The sequence below is a fragment of the Acanthochromis polyacanthus genome, chromosome 12 (genome assembly GCF_021347895.1).
Source record: "Acanthochromis polyacanthus isolate Apoly-LR-REF ecotype Palm Island chromosome 12, KAUST_Apoly_ChrSc, whole genome shotgun sequence".
In the NCBI taxonomy this organism is placed as follows: Eukaryota; Metazoa; Chordata; class Actinopteri; family Pomacentridae; genus Acanthochromis; species Acanthochromis polyacanthus.
This window is the reverse complement of record NC_067124.1, coordinates 192,378-215,029: the sequence shown is the minus strand read 5'-3', so window position 1 is coordinate 215,029 and position 22,652 is coordinate 192,378. Positions and strand designations below refer to the sequence as shown.

At 39.3% G+C, this 22,652-nt stretch overlaps 2 protein-coding genes across 2 annotated transcripts; one reads left to right on the top strand and one right to left on the bottom strand.

Annotated features, from left to right (window-relative positions):
• Nucleotides 1-5,595: 5,595 nt before the first annotated feature.
• LOC127536354 (E3 ubiquitin/ISG15 ligase TRIM25-like) lies at nucleotides 5,596-9,335 on the top strand. Its single transcript, XM_051956363.1, has 2 exons — nucleotides 5,596-5,666; nucleotides 7,592-9,335. Exons 1-2 carry the CDS (start codon nucleotides 5,596-5,598, stop codon nucleotides 9,321-9,323), a joined length of 1,803 nt encoding a protein of 600 aa, XP_051812323.1. The 3' UTR covers nucleotides 9,324-9,335.
• A 10,381-nt stretch (nucleotides 9,336-19,716) lies between these two features.
• Nucleotides 19,717-22,350, bottom strand: LOC127536353 (homeodomain-interacting protein kinase 1-like). Its single transcript, XM_051956361.1, has 7 exons — nucleotides 22,153-22,350; nucleotides 21,646-21,834; nucleotides 21,315-21,496; nucleotides 21,092-21,215; nucleotides 20,895-21,005; nucleotides 20,790-20,800; nucleotides 19,717-20,278 (listed from the first exon to the last, which is right to left on the bottom strand). The coding sequence occupies exons 1-7, from the start codon at nucleotides 22,348-22,350 to the stop codon at nucleotides 19,717-19,719; spliced, it is 1,377 nt and encodes a 458-aa protein (XP_051812321.1).
• Between the last annotated feature and the right edge of the window lie 302 nt (nucleotides 22,351-22,652).

The following is a 22,652-nucleotide window of genomic DNA, read 5'->3' as shown; positions in this document are numbered from 1 at the left end:
ATAAACATAAGGAGACAATAGAAGGTCACACCTGCTGAATAACTGTACGGATGTTTTCCAGTTCCATTGGCTGTGATAAACTTCGCACATATTCCCACAGGTTTATGTCCAATTTTTCCAACACCAGGAGCCGCTTATTTTCTATGAGGACATCTCCTTTGTATTCGATGATGTTGGCTTCGTCCGAGTTGTGGCGCTTGAGCTCTTTCAGGATTTCCGCCTGTGGAGACAGAATATGTTTGCTGAGCGGCAAAGTCCAAGCAGTTCTTCTCAACAACTATAAAGTACATAGCATGACCAGTAACACTACTGAGAGTCTTGTGGTGGTACTACCTCTGTTTAAAAAATGTTTTTTTGTGTAACTGTTTAGCTAAAAGAATACATTCTGCACCACTCCTTACAACGGTTATCCCACCCAAATAGTATGTTGACTTCATTCCGCTCAAAAGGCTATTTTCTGTTCAACTATATATAGTTTTAAAGGTATATTCTACCAACTATACAACTTTCTGAAAGTCAGTTAAAATCAGTGTCCTACCTCGTGGTCCAGATCGTGCATTTCGGACACCTTTATGCCCACGTGCTCTCCGGTTTCTTCTTTCATGCATTCCATCACTAATCCAAAGCCGCCTTTTCCCAGGATTCTCACAAACTTGTATCCTTTTGGGACTGGGACCCACGACGGCTTTTTGGTCCTCTTAGGGGGATGATGAGAGTAAACGTTCAAGGCACATTTTTATCTTGTAACAGAAGACTGAAAGGGAAGCAGACACAAAAGAGAGCCATGATCTATGGATGTCCTGTTAAACCGTTGGTAATCTACCAGACTGCTGTGATCTCAGTTTTCAATCAAATTTGTTAAATCTTCAACCAGTTATCACAAAACAACAGCAGTGAGTGTTACACCCTGTTCTGAATTGTGCTATAAGGCATATTGGACAGTACTGTAGCAAAATTACATGGATGCTTCCTCAGAAACTCCAAAGTCTTTACTTCATTCAACAGAAGAGTGGAGTTACTGACTTCACAAAAGTTTGCTTTTCTGGATTTTGTTGAAATGTGGATGTCAGAGTTTGGTGTTAAGCTGATCTCACTAAACTACTCAAACCAATAAATAACTGAACAAAATAAGATGAAAGGCTGATTCCACTCTGAGTGTGTTCGCAGGAATTCTACAATGCTTTAAAAACAATCAGAAAGCGTTGTATATTTTTGAATATGTCGTGTTAAATTACAAAAACTGGCCCTGCTTTTCTCATCTGTCTGCACTTAATAACCTATAATGACATGCTCTGATTAATGTTAGTATAAACTGCTGAAATCTCAAATTTGTTTGAATATTTTCTGCTCAACCATGTCTCATTTGCATGATTTTTTATAGCACAAAATATGGACATTTAAACCTGTATTTGTGTTTACTTTTCATTGATATCAAGTACTTTCAGAAATTAAAAAACATAAATGTTTAAATGACAGTATCTCAGGAACTAAAACAGATAAAAGCAGAATTTTTCACTATTATTTCTCAATCTACTACAGGACAAGTAGATGAATAATCTTCTGATTATAGTTGAATTGAAATATGAAAAAACAATTGAAGCTGTTCAGGAAAGTCCCATCTTGAGCACACATTACCCCTAAAAAATATTCGACAATGATGTTTCTGCCCACGTGTAGCTGCATGCCAGGATATTACAAAACAAACAAATCATTTTTTAACATTAAATGCTGTTCACAAAATGAAAAATGAAAAATGTGACGATTCAGTAACTGATTGAGCAGATATGACAAGTTGTAGCACAAAAGAAAGATATTGCTGGATAGTGTAAATTCCATTTCATTTTCTATTCCATGTTGTAAGCTGGAGAAACAGAGTGAACTGTTACCTTATTTATTACACTTATTGAAATTAATTTTCTTAGTGGAAGAGAATTTAGCTGAAGTCTTGCTCACATCAACCATCAGATTATCATTAAATACTCCAATATGAATATTTCCCAGTAGAAAAATCCTGCTTTCCCAACATATCTATGCATTTGGTCATGGTTATTCCAAGTTTGGGGCTTGAAAACCAAACTTTTTATCAACAAAAAAGTGTTTTTCTGCACTTTACAGGAGTAGTGGTTGGTTTTAATTAATCCAGTTATGACCAAACCTGACACATCACTTACCTAGCACACTGTTTGAAACCTTAGTTTTTCATAAAAATATGTTCATAACTGTAACCAACTACAAGACAACAACAAAACTGAGTGTTATCTTGTTCTGACTCACATTTTAAAGTACAAATTGGACAGTATTGTTTTAAAGAAAAACTGATTTTAAAAATGACTTCTGAATGTTTGCTCTGCAGCAGAACAGTGAAGTTCCTTACCTCAAAAATGCTCGCTGGTTTTGCTGAAAGGTTGACGTCGTTGAGTTAAATCTCAATGTCCTGCTAGTTTCAAAGTAGTCCTGCGCCCTGCTGAAAGCTGTAAGACACTGTTCAGAACTGCCTGCACACAGAGATTTAAATGATGCAGAATTCTAGAATGTCTAATTCTGAACTATTTTTCAGAGGTGTTCATTCTGCATAGAAACCATTGCATATCTTGACAACGGTACATCAGATTAGGTTCAGGACTTGGTGGAGTATTGCAGAGGTCCTGAGGAAGCGCAGTGTGGAGTTTGAAGCAGATTGAATGAACAGCAGTTGTTTTCTGGGCTCCTTAACTTACAGCAAAGTCAAGGTTGTCACATTCTGACAGCCCTACCTTGTTTAAATGTAAACAAATGCATTGAAGCAAAAGAGAAATGTTGTTATTGTTTAAACTTTTTAACTGCCATTATTACAATCCAAGGGCTGCACAGTGGGCTAGTGGTTAGAACTATCACCTTGCAGTAAGAAGATCCCTGGTTCAAATCCCGGCCTGGGCCTGGGATCTGTCTGCATGGAGTTTGCATGTTCTCCCTGTGCATGTGTGGGTTTTCTCCGGGTACTCCGGCTTCCTCCCACAGTCCAAAAACATGCTGAGGTTAATTGATTACTCTAATTATTTTTAATTTATTTTTTTAACTGTTATATTTTATATCACTTTGTTCAAGCACTTTGGGCTGCATTTTTGTGCATGAAAAGTGCTCTATAAATAAATTTTATTATTATATTATTAAATTGTCCGTAGGTGTGAATGTGAGTGTGATTGTGTGTCTGTATATGTAGCCCTGTGACAGACTGGTGACCTGTCCAGGGTGTCCCCTGCCTTCACCTGAGTCAGCTGGGATAGACTCCAGCACCCCCCATGACCCTAGTGAGGATAAAGCGGTATAGAGAATGGATGGATGTTACAATCCAGCCTCTAGGGGTTGGCTGGATGCAACAAAAAACCAGATGTTATTGGCCAAGGTGAAGGGAGTTATTGCTTAGTGGTGAATGGAACATAAAAGTGGTAACAATGAACACAAAACTGGTGAGTGTTGCTAAATCAAAGAACAGAATAAAACCAAATGAAGGCTGCCCACATCTGTGGCATTGTGCTGTGTGATAAAACTGCACCTTTCAGAGTGTCCTTTTATTGTGGGCAGTCTAAGGCACAGCTGTGCACTAATCATGGTGTCTAATCAGCATCTTGATATGGAACACCTGTGAGGTGGGATGGATTATCTCAGCAAAGGAGAAGTTCTTACTATCACAGATTTAGACAGATTTGTGAACAATATTTGAGAGAAATGGTGATATTGTGTATGTGGAAAAAGTTTTAGATGTTTGAGTTCATCTCATAAAAAATGGGAGCAAAACAAAAGTGTTGCGTTTATATTTTTGTTGAGTGTGTATGAATGTGTCTGATAGGTTTTTAGGCTGTATTTACTGTTTAATAATCATATTTTTTTAATTTTCATTTTATAATTCATCATTTATTTATTTTTGCTATGGTCCGCAAAAGTCTCCATCACAGCAAAATGAACATCCTGTCGCTTTTCTTGATTTTTCACCGGCAAAAAATAAACATTATCTTATGATCCATCAGTGTCTCTTTTGAAAAAAAAAACAACCAGAAGTTCCGGTTCGCGGTTGTTGTTGTTGTCGCTCCTCATTGAGTCTAACTTGACTCCTCATTTCTTGTTTCGGGTTTGTGCACGTGTTGCTCGATTCATTGAACATTCCGGTGGATTGAACGCCGCTTTTATTTTATTTTCGGACCCGTTCTTGTCTCTGTGTGTAAATATGGTTTCATTCATTCATTCATTCATTCATTCATTCATTCAGCTTTATTAAGGACACAAAGATGGTCCATAGATTTTTTTTAAAAAAACATGAGATGTGAAATATATACAGGTAAATAAAACGAGAATAAGAAATAAGATGGGGTAAAAATAAAGCTAGCACGCTTTTAAACAGCATACAGACAAAGGCGCCATTGCTGCCACATTTTTGATGTGAATCTGGCTGAACTTACCCTGGGACAAGCCAAGGATTGAACAATGCAGTTTTGATGACCCAGAAGACGACACATAAATGAAATGTACAATGTCTCACATTAGCTGCGCAGGATCTGACATTGCAGTAGGCAAACATCTCACTAGCACTTCTGTGTCTTGGGATTTTCAGCAACAATCGTAAGGAGTCATTGTATGCCACTTGTGCCACTTGCCACTTGCAAAACAAGTCGCCAGCTAACTACGAAGCTATACCAAAGCAACACATACACAAAACACGTAAGTCCAAGGCGTACGTAATCTACGTAACTCGGCCTGAGCCGGAAGATTTTTGATTGACAGGAAAGGGAGCAAACCAAACGCCTCGGTCTGCGCGCTTTGATTGGCTGATGTTTTTCAGGTCCTGCCATGTCCACAGTTATTTTTATTTTTTATTCTTTTAGAAACCATACATACAAGTCCACTAAAGGTCAGTACATTCATTCTATGTGAATCAGACAAATTAAACAACAAAAACATCCTCCATAATGCCTTTAACTCTTCCTCCTCCATCTCCTCTCTGGGATGTTCTTCCTCCTCTCTTCTTTTAGGCTGGAAAAGCTGCTGATGGTTCCCTTCCTCTTCATTCTGTACTGTCTCCTAAAAGATTCACACTGACTTAACTCTGTTTTTCATTTGACAGTCTTCATTATTAACTATGATACAATCTTATGTGGACAATTTAAAGAGTTACTAAACACTTAAAGATGTTTTGTTTAGCAGTAAACTAAATGAAAAGACTGTACTATGATGAAACACATCCATGCTGGTGTTACGCATAAAAACCAGCATTAAACAAACAGAATGTAGTTTAGCTACACGTTGTCATGTAAAGTCTGAGTCACTGTGGGATTTCTCTTGACTCGGTGTGTTTTCAAAACCACAGGTTATAAATACCAAATAATAATAATAACTTGAATAAACGACCCCCTCCATCCTTCTGTGGCTGCTCTTTACCGTTAGCTAGCTACACAAGTGAAAATTAGCAAGGCCCAGACTCACTGGAAACCGTGGCTCGTCTCTCAAACAAACACTTTATGTGAACTTAGACACTATTCGCGTTTAATCCATTGTGTACAGTTCTATTACCGTGTGGTCTAACCCAGTCTAACTGCTGTCTTCCTTCCACATTTTGTCGTCCACATGAGTGAGGTGGGCTATGAGCAGCTCCTCAGGTCGCCTCCTATCTGGAGTAGAACTGTTACGGCTTCATGGTGCATTCACAAGCACCACCGCAACACCTGTATCTTCTGCCTGATGGCAGCAGTTCAAACAGATAGTGGCCCAGGTTAGTTGAGTCCTTGAAGATACTCCTTTCTTTCTTGAGGCAGCGGGAACTGTGAAGTTCTTCCAAAATGACTTTCACTCTTTCCAACCGGCCACAACCCTTCATATAGATATTTTTGAATTAGATTGTTCAGAATTGGGGTGGTAGCCGGGGTGGCAAGGAATCTTCTAGGGGTGGCAGTTACCTCACGATGCCAAACCGGTTGATCCATCCCTGTGTGTAAAGGAGAAAAGTTCCTAAAATTTATAGTAAATTTGTCTATCTGCTCACTGGGAAACTTGAGAAGAACCAATCCCTTGAAGCTTTTAGTACTTAAGTGTGCTTTAAGAGAAATGACTGCATGACAAAGGACTGGAAGTGTAAAAAAAACAGGGAAAACTGAGCCAAGGGAGACTCCTGGTGGTGAAAGAATGACAAACCCAACAAACATAAGTCCGAGTCGCAGAAAGAAATAGTTTCAAATGAGTCCTTTGATTTCCTCCCTCCCTGACAGGTTGGAGTTTAAAGAAAGATTATAAAAGGAGGCTGCAGCCACTTATCATGTGGATATTCTCTACTGATGATGCACTACAGGCTCTATACAGTAAAATAAACTGCTATACTTTAAGTATATCAGACTGCAAAACATAGATTGTGATGTTCTAAACTCTGGAGGGTATAAATGAAGACATAAAGCAGCATAAGCTGAGGTTGTACTCTGTGAGCAGGATGTACTTTTAGGTTGAATTCATCCAATCTGGTGTCACAAACTCTTTCAATAGTGGCTACAGAAACACCAAGCTGATACAGAATCTGCTCTTCCTGGGTTGAAATGAAACCTGAGAACTCCTCCCTAGGTTAAATTCATCCAATCTGGTACCAAAACTCTGTGCTGCCTGAGTGACTACCACCTGCTTGTACTCACCCCTGTGATCATGATAAAGAATTCTCACTGAGGAAAATCAACTGGTCTCTCAGGATCCTGGCCAACTTTTACTGATGCACCATCAAGAACATCCTGAACTGCATCACAGTCTGGCTGATCATGCCATTTATACACTGCATAGATTCTCTATCTCATGTCCAGGCCATTGTTCATACTCTTTATAATGCTCGTTCTGTTCATCCTGGATATTTACTCCATAAACACTCCCCTCCAGCAGTATTGGAACAGTGAGGCCACTTCCTTTATTTCTGCTGGAGACTGAAAACATTCGGTTTGACATCAAACCGTGAATATGAGACGAGAGATCAACATTTCAGCTTTCATTTCCAGGTATTTACATCTGGATCTGATACACAACTTAGAAGGTAGCATTATTTGTAACGGAACACCACATTTTTAGGGGAGCAAAAGTATTGGAACAGAAAAAACTTAAAATAGATTAAAGTGAATAAGACTGAATATTTAGTTGCAGTAACTTCATCAAACGTGTGACCTACTGACATCTCCAAACTTTTGCATTCTTCTTCTTTGATGCTTTTCCAGGCTTTTGTTTGGTGGGGGTTACTCCCTTCAGTCTGCCGATGCTGTGAAGCTAACCTGGTCTAGAGCAGATTCTGTTCAGAGTTTTGGACTTAAATCAGAAACTAAGCGTTTCCTGATGGGAAGATGTTTAAAACCACCTTCATTATATCCGTCAACTTTGACTGAAGAAGCAGAACCTTAAAGCTCCACTCAAGTTTGCTGCTGATCACATGGACAAAGAAAAGACCTTCTGGATGAAAGTTCTGTGGTCAGATGGAAGAAAAACTGAAGCTGAGGCCTTTAATCCCATGAAATCCAAACCTCCCATCAAGCATGGTGGTGGGGGTATCATGCTCTGGGGCTTTCTAGAAGTGCTTCTGGACTGGTTTCTGACTGAAACTCAGCTGTTCAATCTGTTTGGATTTACTGAAGGATCCGGTGACTATTCCCTGTGAACACAGCTACTGTATGAACTGTATTAAAGACTGCTGGGATGGAGAGGATCAGAAGGAAACCTACAGCTGTCCTCAGTGCAGACAGACATTTAGATCGAGACCTGACCTGAAGAAAAGCACCATTTTAGCAGATTTAGTGGAGGAAATGAAGAAGACCAGACTTGAATCTGCTCCAGCTGATCTCTGCTATGCCGGACCTGGAGATGTGTCCTGTGATTTCTGCACTGGGAGGAAACTGAAAGCTGTCAAGTCCTGTCTGCAGTGTCTGGTCTCTTACTGTGACCAACACCTCCAGCCTCACTATCAATCTCCTGCATTTAAGAATCACAAGCTGGTGGACCCGTCCAAGAAGCTTCAGGAGAACATCTGCTCTGCTCACAATGAGGCGATGAAGATTTTCTGCCGCACTGATCAGCAGTGTATCTGTTATCTGTGCTCCTTGGATGAACATAAAGGCCACGACATAGTTTCAGCTGCAGCAGAACGGAACGACAAGCTACAAGTTGTTGGGCTGAATCAAGAGAAGATCCAGCAGAGAATCCAGGACAGAGAGAAAGATGTGAGGATGCTTCAGCAGGAGGTGGAGGCCATCAATCAGTCTGCTGACAAAGCTGTAGCCAACAGTGAGGAGACCTTCAAAGATCTCATCCGTCTGATTGAGAAAAGAATCTGTGATGTGAAGCAGCAGATCAGATCCAAGCAGACAGATGAGGTGAGAAAAGTCAGAGATCTTGAGGAGAAGTTGAAGCAGGAGCTTGTTGAGATGAGAAGGAGAAGCTCTGAGCTGGAGCAGCTCTCACAAACAGAAGACCACATCCGGTTTCTACACAATTATCCTCAAATGTTAGACCTCAGTGAATCCACAAACCCAGCCAACATCAGCAGTGTTCACCGTCTGCAATACTTTGATGACGTTACAGTGGCTGTGTCAAAGACCAGAGATAAACTACAGGATATTCTGAAAGAAGACTGGACCAAGACCTCACCAAGACCAGAGGATGATTCAGGAATCAAGACCCTATCACCCACAGAACCAAAGACCAGAGTAAAACTACAGGATATTCTGAAAGAAGACTGGACCAAGACCTTACCAAGGCCAGAGGAAGTTTCAGGATTGAAGACCCTGTCACCAGCAGAACTAAAGACCAGAGCTGAGTTTCTCCAGTATTCGCGTCACCTTACACTGGATTCAAACACAGCACACCGACGGTTATTATTGTCTGATGAGAACAGGAAAGCAACGGTAGACTGGATTCTGATTCTGCCAATTGGTCATCCACACAGTTTCAGGGACCAGCAGCAGGTCCTGAGCAGAGAGAGTCTGACTGGATGTTGTTACTGGGAGGTTGAACAAGGAACAGCTATTGCTTCAGTAGCAGTCTCATATAAGGATATCAGCAGAACAGGACCAGAAAGTGTATTTGGGTACAACGACAGATCTTGGGCTTTAAAAGAATCTCACATTTTCATTCACAACAGCATCATCACTCCCATCTCAGGTCCTCGGTCCTCCAGAATTGGAGTCTATCTGGATCACAGTGCAGGTATTCTGTCCTTCTACAGAGTCTCTGACACCATGACTTTGATCCACAGAGTCCAGACCACATTCACTCAGCCTCTCTATGCTGGACTTAGAGTTACTGGTGTTGATTCCTTTGTTGAACTTTGTGAGCTCAAGTAGACAGATGTTAAAAAGGAGCCAAAGAGTTAAAAAATCTGTTCATGTAAATTGATTTTTGTTTCTGTGCTGTGGTGTTTCTGCTCCAAAACTCTTAAATATCTGTTATTGAGTGTTGACTGGAGTGAATCTTTGATTTTCTGCACACATAAAAACCATTTTAGTCAAAGCAGATGTTGTCCTCAAAGTGTGCAGCTGCATCAAGTAGAATGAAATTACAAGGATGGAGAATCAAACGTGCTCCATCATTTCATTTATGACTCTGAAAATACTCACAGTAAGAAGCTAAAATGTTGCTGGGCTTCATTAAATGTGCTAAAGTTATTGTACATGACTTGTGGGGAAATGAGCTTCTAATACTGTTGTGTTTGAAAATCCTGATTGTCAATGGAAATGTTTGATCAGTACAAAGAAATGCAAATTAACGTATTTGATGATTTTAACTTTGTTTTCTTGAATGCTTAAGAATGTAGACCTGTATTATTATTATGACTCTACCAATAATCAATAAGGACAACATTGATTATCTTCTGATACAGTGGAGACAAACTAACTGAACAGACTGGTGGTGGATGAAATGAATGATAAATATGTCAACATTTATTGATTTGATTGATGAACCAAGTTGATTTTTCCTGAAACATGTAATGTCTCATGAGTTTATCCTAGAAAATCAGTGTTTAGAAAGGGAAATTTTCTGTGTGATTTCTGTATTGTGATGGTTTATGTATTGTGAACAAAAAAATATTAAAAAGGGTTTTGGGAAAAGGACATTTTTGTGTTTAAGTGGCATATAAACAGAAAAAAAGAGGGCATTTTCCTCCAATTTTACAGTAAATCTATAATTTCAACTAAAAATGAACATTGGCTGTTATCTAAATGTGGATTTGTTGTGGAAAATTCGACATTTTCTCTTATTTAATGGTAAATCTAAAATGTAAAAACTGCAAAAATGTTAAAAACAACTAACTTTTCTGTTAGTTAATGATGTACTGATAGAGATAAGAAGTCTTGCTGAAAAAAGAAAACATTTTTGAAATTAATTTACATATCTTCTTCTTTTGTGTAAAATCTCTGAAGTAAAGTAAAAGAGAAATGCACATTTTCAAATCTCTAAGTTATTTAAAGTTTGCACATTCATTACATTCAATCTGAGTGTCACAAAGAAACATCATCAGAGACACAACAAAGATACAAATTTGTTAACAACAAATTCTACACAATTTGTTTTCTAAATATACGTACAACTGTTAAGCCACTGATATTTGTTAGAGCGTAGAGGTGTGTAAAGGAGAAGAATTTTTTGTTAAACCATTGATTCAAATCTACGAGTGGTAAGGACAGAACAAGTGAGAAATTACACAGGTCAGAACCAGAAATCAACACCGTACCAGAAACAAGGAAAAGCACAGCAGGAAAATCTAATAAATAACGGTGGAACTTCATACATTTTCTTTCATTTCTGGCTCTCTGGGACACTTGAATTGAACCAATCCTTCAAGCTTTTCGTACCAAGTGTGCTTAAAGAGAAAATGACTGCATGACAAATGTTAGGAAATTCTGAGATGTTGAAAGAAGAATCAGGAGGCAAACTCAGAGACACTCTGGAGACTCACATGGCTTATGTTGAGAATAAGGTTTAATGACATCAGGAGAAGTGATTCAGTGATGTGAGCACCGGCAGAATCAAATCTGAGGAGTCTCTCTGGCTTTGGGTGTATATGTAGTTGTGAGGCATGACATGTTTAGGTTACAACCCAAATATGGAGACACCCTTGTCTGTTCAGGAGCACCATCTGGACAATAACATAACTTTATTTCCTTACAAACAGTTGCCTTTCACTCTTATGTTGTCTCTAGCAAGCGTCTGTCTGTCTCAGGGTCATATTAGGGACAGAGAGAGCAAAAACATGATTACAGCCTCAATTTAGGAGAAACATGGGTCAAGGGTGATGTCCTGAGGCGTAATCTGGGGTGACTTGGTACCTACACTTGATTTAGGGTGACTGTAATCGGCAGACACACCGGCATTTAGGGTGTCATAAACCAGAACCACCTCAGTCAGAAGAAAGTGAATAATTTTGCCTTCACAAACAGGGGTGGATCCAGATTAATTTTAGTTGGGGGACACAGAGGTACAACAGATTTTTTTTTTTTTTTTTTTTGGGGGGGGGGGGCACCAAAAAGTTGTAAGAAAAAATGAAAGCTGCTACTGACCTCTATCTTTTACAAAGTATTTTTCAGGGTTTTTTTTGACTCTTTAACCCAGTAGGACAGCTGTATATGACCTTTTCATTCAAATTATAATGGACTTGTTTTCTTGTTTATGTGAATTCCAGCATCATCAGCTGCAGCATCTGCCTGTTATGTAAAACTGGTAAGCTCAATGACAGACTCCTGAGGGCAATTAAGTGACAAATATTGTGCAAATACAGCACTATATACAACCCTGTCGATTTCCACTCCTTAGAATGTTTACTGACAATTATCACACCTAAAATAAGTAATAATATTCTTACTTTTAGCAACTAGTTCTCAGCTGTAAAACAGAAACATCACAGGGTTCTCTATGCTAATCAGTCACAATCAAAATGACTACTACCCAATACACAGTGAACAACAACAATCTGTACCCTTGATCTGCAGTAAAAGTCTGTGCAGTAATGTAAATTTTAATAATTTTAATAATACAATAAAATACAGTAAGCAGCACTCTGTACATTTAACAATAAACCTGAGAACAATAATAAACAGTAGCAATACTCCATATTCTTAATTCATTTAATAGTGCACAGCTCAGCAAACCTCATAGTGTTCTGCATAGAAATCCCAAAAGGCTGCTCTCAATAATCTTTCACAGTGAGCAGATCTTCTTGTGTTGCTCCTCGGCAACCCTAGACAGCCGTTCATAATGTTTTTGGAGCAACACACCATACTATGACGTTTTTACAGTGAAGGTTCTACTATGGAACCAGTTTGACATGTTCAGGCGTTTTTTGTGGGAAAACTCAGAGATTTCAGGTATCAGAAGGTGATTTTTAACTTTCTTTGTTAACTTTCTGCTTCAACTTTAAACTAAATTTCCTTCACTAAGCCAGCCCTCTGGACTTCCAGTAAGCTGTGTTCCTATTGGCTGTCCAGGTGGCTGCTTGGTGTTATCAGGAACACCTGAGCAGCTCAGTGTCTTCCTGCTTTATGTCTGCAGTCAAACATTTCCTCTGCTTCTCGTCACTGAACCGGGTTTGGTTCTGTTGCTTTAGTTTGTTCTTTAGGTGTTGGCTTGCAGCTTCCAGCAGTAAAATGCTCTTTAATGTGTGTCTTGGTGTGTTTTAGGGCTTTGTACTGGATAGTTGTCTTGGTAAATGTGGTTCTTTAGCCACAGTTAGCACATGGTGCTAACATGTGCAGTGATTAGTGGATTTGGTGCACCTGAGTTGTGTCTCTATCTTGGCTGTAGTGAGTCTTTAGAGGCTTTTGGTTGTTTGTGAACCAACGTTGATTGCATGGGCGTAACGGACGTGGGGTACGCATGGGACATGTCCCCCGCACTTTCCACATCTGTCCCCTCTGTCCCCCGCACTTTTTTCAGCCGTTACAACAGCTAAACCCGTTATTAGCATCCAGTAAGGTGTTTTCCCAAGCCGTCTTTGAATGCACCATGAGCGCATGCTAACCGATGCTAACGCAGGTGTTCCACAGGAGACGTGCTGCTGTGCTGAACGTGCGTCTGGAGTAATGTTTAGCAAACCAGCCAGAGCCAGACTTGTTAGCTAAATGATGACAAGGTAAAACGTGGCAATATATCAATATGTTAAGCTAGTTAACAATAATTTAAATGTGGTTGCCTCTGTTACATTACTGCTAATTAGTTTATTCTTGGAATAAACCCAGTCCTCTTTCATTTCTGGGCAGAAGATGTGCTCACAATTGCTCTCCATGTATTTAAGTCTTTTGGTCCCAAAAGAGGAGAGTCAGGGAGGAGAAAAAAGAATAGGCTATCTATGGTATAAATTTACAACAATTTTTTACTCCTTCTCTTTCTAATTCTATCTCATAATTTTGATTTTCAGATTTTTTTAATGATTATTTCCATAACAAAGAGCAGAGTCAGGCAGGAGATGGACCAGAGGCGGCAGCCAGCAGTAATGTTGACCATGCAGGGTCTGCAGAGGTGAAAAAAATATATGTGGCTGAGAAAAAAATATGTATCTATGGGTTAAAGTGATTTTGAGGTTAAATTCTTCTGCAATTTTTACTCTTCCTAATGCTATTTCAGAATTTTTCTTACCACATTTTTTATGTTTATTGCCATAACAGAAAGAGCAGAGTCAGGGAGGAGATGGATCAGAGGCCAGCAGCAGGGACAAGGGTGTAGGGTCTTTACAGGTAAGGAGAGATTATAACTTCCTGAAAATAAGATATCTATTGCAGGGAGAAACCAGGCAGTACTGATCATTTCATGTTCAGTGTTTGACACCTTTGGCTACTCGTCCAGTAGATGTTCAAGGGACATTGTTGTCAACTCAACTAGAGTTTGGCCACTAAAACTTTAGATTTTATAGTTTAAAGTTTTATAGTTTAAAGAACTAGCCTAGTTGGTCCCCTGGCATTGTACTGTGGCTGTTAGGGATTATGTGGTTCTTTAGCCACTAAGGACGGTGCAATTAAATGTAAGAGAATGATAAATCGCTCTGAAAAATTTGTCCCCCTCACTTCTGAGATGGTGGTTATGCCCATGAGTAAAACCTTCTCTGGTCTTTTGACCTTTTAAATGCTTGTGAATCTTTAAATTTTCTGATTTTTTTTTTCCATATTTGCATCAGAAATTGACAAAGTTTGATGTTCTCTAACACTGAACTTGGCTTTTTTGCCCTGTTTCCTGGAAAAAAAAACTACAAATAGCCAAAAATGTTGATATTCTGATTTTATCGCCCCTCTGTGAGGGGTTGCTGCTCCTATCTGATGGAGATTATACAGATTTTAAAATTATAGTAGATAATACCAACAATTTAACAATTTTAGTCAAAATATCTGAACTATGTGCGCTATAAAACCTCTTTATTCAGAATGAGAATCTAACTTGTGACACTTCTGAGAGCGAAATGATGTTTAATATCTTGTTTTGTCCAAAAACATTCAGTCTACTGAGAAAAAACTGACAATACTCACTTTGATAAGCTGCTGTGTGAGAATTCAGACTGTTTTTATCAAAAATGAGTCTGGAATTATCAGAATAGTTGGTAAATAATTGAAAAGTTGAAGATGGTTGTAGCTGTACTTACACACGTGGACAAAATTGTTGGTACCCCTCAGTTAAAGAAGGAAAAACCCACAATTCTCACTGAAATCACTTGAAACTCACAAAAGTAACAATAAATAAAAATTTATTGAAAATTAAATAATCAAAAACAGCCATTACTTTTGAATTGTTGATTAACATAATTATTTAAAAAAAACAAACTAATGAAACAGGCCTGGACATAAATGATGGTACCTCTATAAAAGATTGAAAACTATTTGACCAGAGTGACATGATTAACTCAGGTGTGTCATTTAATTGACATCACAGGTGTTTCCAAACTCATAATCAGTCAGTTTGCCTATTTAAAGGGAGACAAGTAGTCACCCTGCTGTTTGGTGAAAAGGTGTGTACCACACTGAACATGGACAACAGAAAGCGAAGGAGAGAATTGTCCCAGGACATCCGAAAAAAAATTATAGACAAACATCTTAAAGGTAAAGGCTATAAGACCATCTCTAAACAGCTTGAAGTTCCTGTGACAACAGTGGCTCATATTATTCAGAAGTTCAAGACCCACGGGACAGTAGCCAACCTCCCTGGACGTGGCCGCAAGAGGAAAATTGATGACAAATTGAAGAGACGGATCGTTCAAATTGTATCCAAAGAGCCCAGAGCAACCTCCAAAGAAATTAAAGGTGAACTCCAAGGCCAAAGTACATCAGTGTCAGATTGCACCATTCGTCGTTGTTTGAGCCAAAGTGGACTTCATGGGAGACGACCAAGGAGGACACCACTGCTGAAAAAAACTCATAAAAAGCCAGACTGGAATTTGCAAAAATGCATGTTGACAAGCCACAAAGCTTCTGGGAGAATGTCCTTTGGACAGATGAGGCCAAACTGGAGCTTTTTGGTAAGGCACATCAACTCTATGTTCATAGACTCAAAAACCAAGCATACGAAGAAAAGAACACTGTCCCTACGGTGAAACATGGAGGAGGCTCAGTAATGTTTTGGGGCTGCTTTGCTGCATCTGGCACAGGGTGTCTTGAAAGTGTGCAAGGTACGATGAAATCTGAAGACTATCAAGGCATTCTGGAGAGAAATGTGCTGCCTAGTGTCAGAAAGCTTGGTCTCAGTCGCAGGTCATGGGTCTTCCAACAGGACAACGATCCAAAACACACAGCCAAAAACACCCAAGAATGGCTGAGAGAAAAGCGTTGGACTATTCTAAAGTGGCCTTCTATGAGCCCAGATCTGAATCCCATTGAACATATGTGGAAGGAGCTGAAACATGCCATTTGGAGAAGACACCCATCAAACCTGAGACAACTGGAGCTGTTTGCTCATGAGGAGTGGGCCAAAATACCTGTTGACAGCTGCAGAACGCTCATTGACAAATACAGAAATCGTTTAATTGCAGTGATTGCCTCAAAAGGTTGTGCAACAAAATATTAAGTTATGGGTACCATCATTTTTGTCCAGCCCTATTTCATTAGTTTGTTTTTTTAAATAATTATGTTAATCAACAATTCAAAAGTGATGGCTGATTTTGATTATTTAATTTTCAATAAATTTTTATTTATTGTTACTTTTGTGAGTTTCAAGTGATTTCAGTGAGAATTGTGGGTTTTTCCTTCTTTAACTGAGGGGTACCAACAATTTTGTCCACGTGTGTATGTCGTACAGTAAAACCTTCTCAGGTCTTTTGACCTTTTAAATGCTTGTGAATCTTTAAATTTTCTGATTTTTTTCCCATATTTGCATCAGAAATTGACAAAGTTTGATGTTCTCTAGCACTGAACTTGACTTTTTTGCACCGTTTCCTGGAAAAAAACTACAAATGTGAAGAGACCTCTGAAAATTGTAACTCAGATTGTGTAGAGGAACTCATCGATTTACCAAAAAACAGAATAAAAATGACGTTTTTGCTTGAAAAACAACTGAAATGATTAATCATCGTTTCAAAATTGCTTTAAAACCATTTTAAGAACCTCAATTAGCCATTTTAAATAATAATCTCTTTCCACTTTTAAAGTTGCACCTTCGTTCTTTCACCGAAAACAACGAATCTGAAGCATCGTCTTAGCCTTTTAGAAACATATTTAACCTGATATTTTGTAGAGAAAACCATCAATTAACCCAGAAAACAACATTTATATCATTGGAAGTAGGTTCTGTACTCAAATAACTCGTAACTAACACTTAGTTTGCTGTCATAATGGCAAAGAAAAGTCCCAAAATGACAGATTTTGCTCAAATCGGTTTCGTCTCCGCTTGTGTTGCTTCCAACCGACGAACCGAGCTAACCGGTCAGCTGATCACGAGACCACCGACAGCTGCGCAAGGTGTCGTGATTTCAAAGTAAGAGCCTGTACTAACGGTCTGTATAAAAAATATTTGAATAAATAATAATAAACTAGTTGATAAACAACAGACCGAATTCAGGATTCATTACAAACAAAAACATACACAAACCTAAATAATTATAATGCCTAATAAATAGTTCTATTATTAATATGCAAATGTTTATTATTTTATTTGTTTATTATTTTATTTTTATTAGTTGTAGTAGCAACTGTAGTGGTTAATAAACATAAAAATAATAGCAACAAGAAAAAGAACAATTTTTATATTATTATTATTAATGGACTACTAGTATTACTATTAATACTAATAATGAAAGAGTAATCAGAGTGTATTATTATTTGATCACATAATTGTATTTGAACATTATTAATCATTTCATTATATTTATGTTTAATATAAATATGTATAATCTTTTTATTATTGGCAAAATTTTCTATTGTGATGAATAATTCAGAGTATTTTGGTCCTATTATTGGCTGTGAATACATTTTCTGTAATATACTGTTGTTGGACAATTGAACTGGATCAACAGGAAACACTTGTAGAAGTCTCAGATGAATGTGGATCTTTTTAAATTATGGATTTACGCTTCAAAAAATGGAGACAGACTTCAAATATCTGTTATATTCACAGTGCAGCTTTATTACAGACAGTTCATGCTGAGATTCATCCATTCATCCTCTATACACCGCTTTATCCTCACCAGGGTCTCGGGGGGTGCTGGAGTCTATCCCAGCTGACTCTGGTGAAGGCAGGGGACACCCTGGACAGGTCACCAGTCTGTCACAGGGCTACATATACAGACACACAATCACACTCACATTCACACCTACGGGCAATTTAGAGTAACCAATTAACCTCAGCATATTTTTGGACTGTGGGAGGAAGCCGGAGTGCCTGGAGAAAACCCACGCATGCACAGGGAGAACATGCAAACTCCATGCAGAAAGATCCCAGGAAAGCCGGGAGGTGAACCGGGGATCTTCTTGCTGCAAGGCAAAAGTGTTAACCACTACTGCACTGTGCAGCCCTGAGATCCAGGGTAGATTAAAACACAGATTTTACTGAGTAAACTCATGAGAAATTATTATTAACTCAAAATCAAATCCTATTCATTGTATTATTAAAAAAACAGAAAAATCCTGACACAGTTTTACATTCATTTCATCCACCACCAGTCTGTTCAGTTAGTTTGACTCCATTGTATAAAAAGACAAAAAGAGACTGCGGCCTCACCAGGAGAGAGAGAGAGAGAGAGAGAGAGAGAGAGAGAGAGAGAGAGAGAGAGAGAGAGAGAGAGAGAGAGAGAGAGAGAGAGAGAGAGAGAGAGAGAGAGAGAGAGAGAGAGAGAGAGAGAGAGAGAGAGAGAGAGAGAGAGAGAGAGAGAAGACTTAAAGAGGCACGTCATGCAGAGTCTCAGTTTTCAACCCAGCAAGAAGAAAGCAACAAACAACTATCAACAAAAACAACTTCTGTCATGAATTTACAAACTAGTGTTGAATTCTAAATGAGCAGTCGGTTGGGAAAACTTAAATATTGAAGGACAGTTCACCTTAACTGATTGTTGGAGTTAACTTAGACACTGAGATTACCATAGAAACAACAGGCAGTTGTTACCTGTGTGTAAACAGGGCTTCTTTGTACAAAGATCAATCTGTGCTCATTTGTAAAAGTCTTGGTGAGATCAGTGAGGGACAAATTATTCACAAGCTGTCCCTAATTACCTGCTGTACCTAATTATGTTTAATTGTCATGCCATGTTTCAACTGTATTGAAGACACAATTTAAAATTCATGGAGAACTTCAGAGTCATGATATAAGACTGTAAAGTGGAGGAAAAGCACCAATGTGGAACAGGGAGGAACCTGCCATGACAAACCAGCTCAGGAAAGGCCTCAGATCTGAGGAAACAATGAGCTCTGCTAAAGCAGCAACAATAAAAATGGAAGAAGGATTACAAAAGGTTAGGATTCATAGTTTGGGGACTTGTAAGTTGCAGGTTGAAGGAAAAACAACTGATTGTTCATTGCAATGAGATACATTTATCACTTTCAACCCTCTTAACACCACTGTGCTTCAAAGGCTTGTTTTCTTTATTAAAAAAATCTTTAAAATACACATATTTAGAGCCAAAAACTGTAAAAAGGAAAGAATGGTTCAACTTTCAAACTGTTTGTAATAAATACCATCAGTATTGTCTGCTTTGATAGAGGAATATGATTTATATTAATAAATAAGCTTAAAATCATATTTTATTGTAGTCACTTTATTCAAATTGTGAAATGCAAAAATTCACCAAAAATTATGTGTTTTGCACTTAATGAAAGTTGTATAAAACCCAAAATTTAACTGAGACGCCATGACTGACTCAGGGCAGCTGTGAGCATCAACCATGTGACCAAAATCCAGACACTTTTTGAGTGAACCTTTCAATTCATTTTCAATCAATTTTATTAACTGTTTCACATGTTTCATCTCAAGACACTTCAGTGAGAACAGTGAAGACAAAATTAGAGAGAGAAACCAACAAATCCAAAGTTTTTTTTGGATTCCCCGTCTGAGCAAGCACTTGGCGACAGTGGGGAGGTAAAACTCCCTTTTTCAGGAAGAACCCTCCGGCAGAACCAGGCTCAGACAGGGCGGCCGTCTGCCTCGACCAGTTGGGGTGAGGGGAAAGAAGAAAGAGATCAGGACAGTCAACAGAAAACTCAAGAAAACAATAAATCCTGAAGGTTACTGAGGTCACAAATTGTGAGTCTGAAAGTGAATCCAGTCCATTAGTTCTGCTCAGTCCATCCCATCAGACACACAGCAGCAGCAGCAGAACTTCTTCTTTATCCAAGAGAAGATGCGCTGGAAGCAGTTCTTCTTCTTCTTTGCCTTGCTCTGCTCCTTCTCATTGTCCTCAGCAGCTTCATTATTGTCACTGGCCTTTGTGTCTTTATCATCATCACTGTCCTTGGTGTCTTCATGGTGGTCAGTGGCCTCAGTGTCTTTATCTTCACTGTCCTTGGTGTCTTTATGGTGGTCAGTGGCCTCAGTGTCTTTATCTTCACTGTCCTTGGTGTCTTCATGGTGGTCAGTGGCCTCAGTGTCTTTATCTTCACTGTCCTTGGTGTCCTCACACTCATTGATCTCCTGTTTGACAGGTGTCGTATTGTCTTCACTGTTCTTCCTGTCCTGGATGTTCTCAGGATAACCATCCTTTTCCTTCTCAGCCTTGATCTTTTCTCTGTTCTTCTCCTCAAAGTCTCTGTCCTCATCAGGCAAGCCTGTCAGGTGACTTCTGGTTTCAGGGTCTGCAGACTTAACCATGGTGGACATGCTGGTGGAGGGTTTAGGTTCATCACTAAAAAAAGGAAACAGACACTTTTGAGTTTACAAGCAAAACATGTAAACATGGAAATCAGCAAAAGTCCATATCAGTCTTTTGTCACCTGCTGGGCTGCTAATGTCTCACATCCTGTGTACAAAGTAAATAGAAACACACTTACCAACTGCTGGTGGGGGAGCTGCTGCTGAGGTAGCTTCTGGTGATGAAGGGATGGTTGAGGATACCACTGGGGGTGATTCTGTTCTTCTCATCCCACTGAAGCATCGCCTCCAACAGCTCAATACACTCCCTCCTCTCATCAGCTTCTGCTGGGTTGTCCGTCTCAGAGCACACCTGGTGCAGAAAACATTTGGAAAGTCCAACAGTGGTCAAATCACCTTCCACCGTCAAATGTGAATACAATAAATGAGCGTGTCTTTTCAGCAACTAGTTGCTGCTTCCAAAACTACCTACCGTTTTCATTTCATCCAGAGAAGGGAAATTGTGTCTTGCAGAGGTTATATGGAAGTTATATGCCCCAAAATACTCTCTCTGTGTCTGAAAGAAGAAAACAATGATGCTTACGAAAGTCTTCATCTTATTGAGGGAGTAAAGGTCAGAGAAAAAAAAAATCACAGTTGGACTATTGTACCTTCAGCCGCCACAAACCACTTGGCATTTTGGTGAAAAAGGATCGTGATCTCCGGCCAGCTTGGATGAGATGTTGTGGCGGCAGACCCAGCAGACAGATCATTTGTTGGAGCTGCAGACAAAACACAACGCCACGTTAGACCTGAAGCTATTCCTGTGACGGCTTCTAATGTGTTTCAGCTACAGTAATTTACTCACTATGCCGTAGGTTGAGTTTGCCATGAAAACCGGAGTATGAGCCACCATCCTGGCCATCACACAGCCTAACGACCAAACATCGATGGCCTCTGAAAACGGCAGGCCCAGGAAGATTTCTGGAGCTCTGAATGTGGAAAAAACATCAAATGAAGATGTGACGCAGTAGAGAGTAAGGAGACAGCACTGAACTAAAGATGTCTCAAAACTTATCAGCATTTCATACCTGTTTGGCGGTGTTTGGAGAAGCATTCCTGCTCTGGCTTCGGACGTGTGCATGGCCAAACCAAAATCTATGAGTTTTACCCTGAAGGGCTGCTTCACATGATCCACCATCATGATGTTATTGATCTTCACATCAGCGTGGATTATGCCGGCACTCTTTGTTGTGTTCAGAGCTACAGCCAGCTGTAAGTAACAACAGAATATTTATCAGGAGTTTGTTCAAGAAGTCTGTCATATGACAAAAGTAGAAGTTGTAGAGGTTCCTGAACCACTGATGCTGATTATAGCATCACTGTAGGAGATAAACATAAGGAGACAATAGAAGGTCACACCTGCTGAATAACTGTACGGATGTTTTCCAGTTCCATTGGCTGTGATAAACTTCGCACATATTCCCACAGGTTTATGTCCAATTTTTCCAACACCAGGAGCCGCTTATTTTCTATGAGGACATCTCCTTTGAACTCGATGATGTTGGCTTCGTCCGAGTTGTGGCGCTTGAGCTCTTTCAGGATTTCCGCCTGTGGAGACAGAATATGTTTGCTGAGCGGCAAAGTCCAAGCAGTTCTTCTCAACAACTATAAAGTACATAGCATGACCAGTAACACTACTGAGAGTCTTGTGGTGGTACTACCTCTGTTTAAAAAATGTTTTTTTGTGTAACTGTTTAGCTAAAAGAATACATTCTGCACCACTCCTTACAACGGTTATCCCACCCAAATAGTATGTTGACTTCATTCCGCTCAAAAGGCTATTTTCTGTTCAACTATATATAGTTTTAAAGGTATATTCTACCAACTATACAACTTTCTGAAAGTCAGTTAAAATCCGTGTCCTACCTCGTGGTCCAGATCGTCCATTTCGGACACCTTTATGCCCACGTGCTCTCCGGTTTCTTCTTTCATGCATTCCATCACTAATCCAAAGCCGCCTTTTCCCAGGATTCTCACAAACTTGTATCCTTTTGGGACTGGGACCCACGACGGCTTTTTGGTCCTCTTAGGGGGCGATGATGAGAGTAAACGTTCAAGGCACATTTTTATCTTGTAACAGAAGACTGAAAGGGAAGCAGACACAAAAGAGAGCCATGATCTATGGATGTCCTGTTAAACCATTGGTAATCTACCAGACTGCTGTGATCTCAGTTTTCAATCAAATTTGTTAAATCTTGAGCCAGTTGTCACAAAACAACAGCAGTGAGTGTTACACCCTGTTCTGAATTGTGCTATAAGGCATATTGGACAGTACTGTAGCAAAATTACATGGATGCTTCCTCAGAAACTCCAAAGTCTTTACTTCATTCAACAGAAGAGTGGAGTTACTGACTTCACAAAAGTTT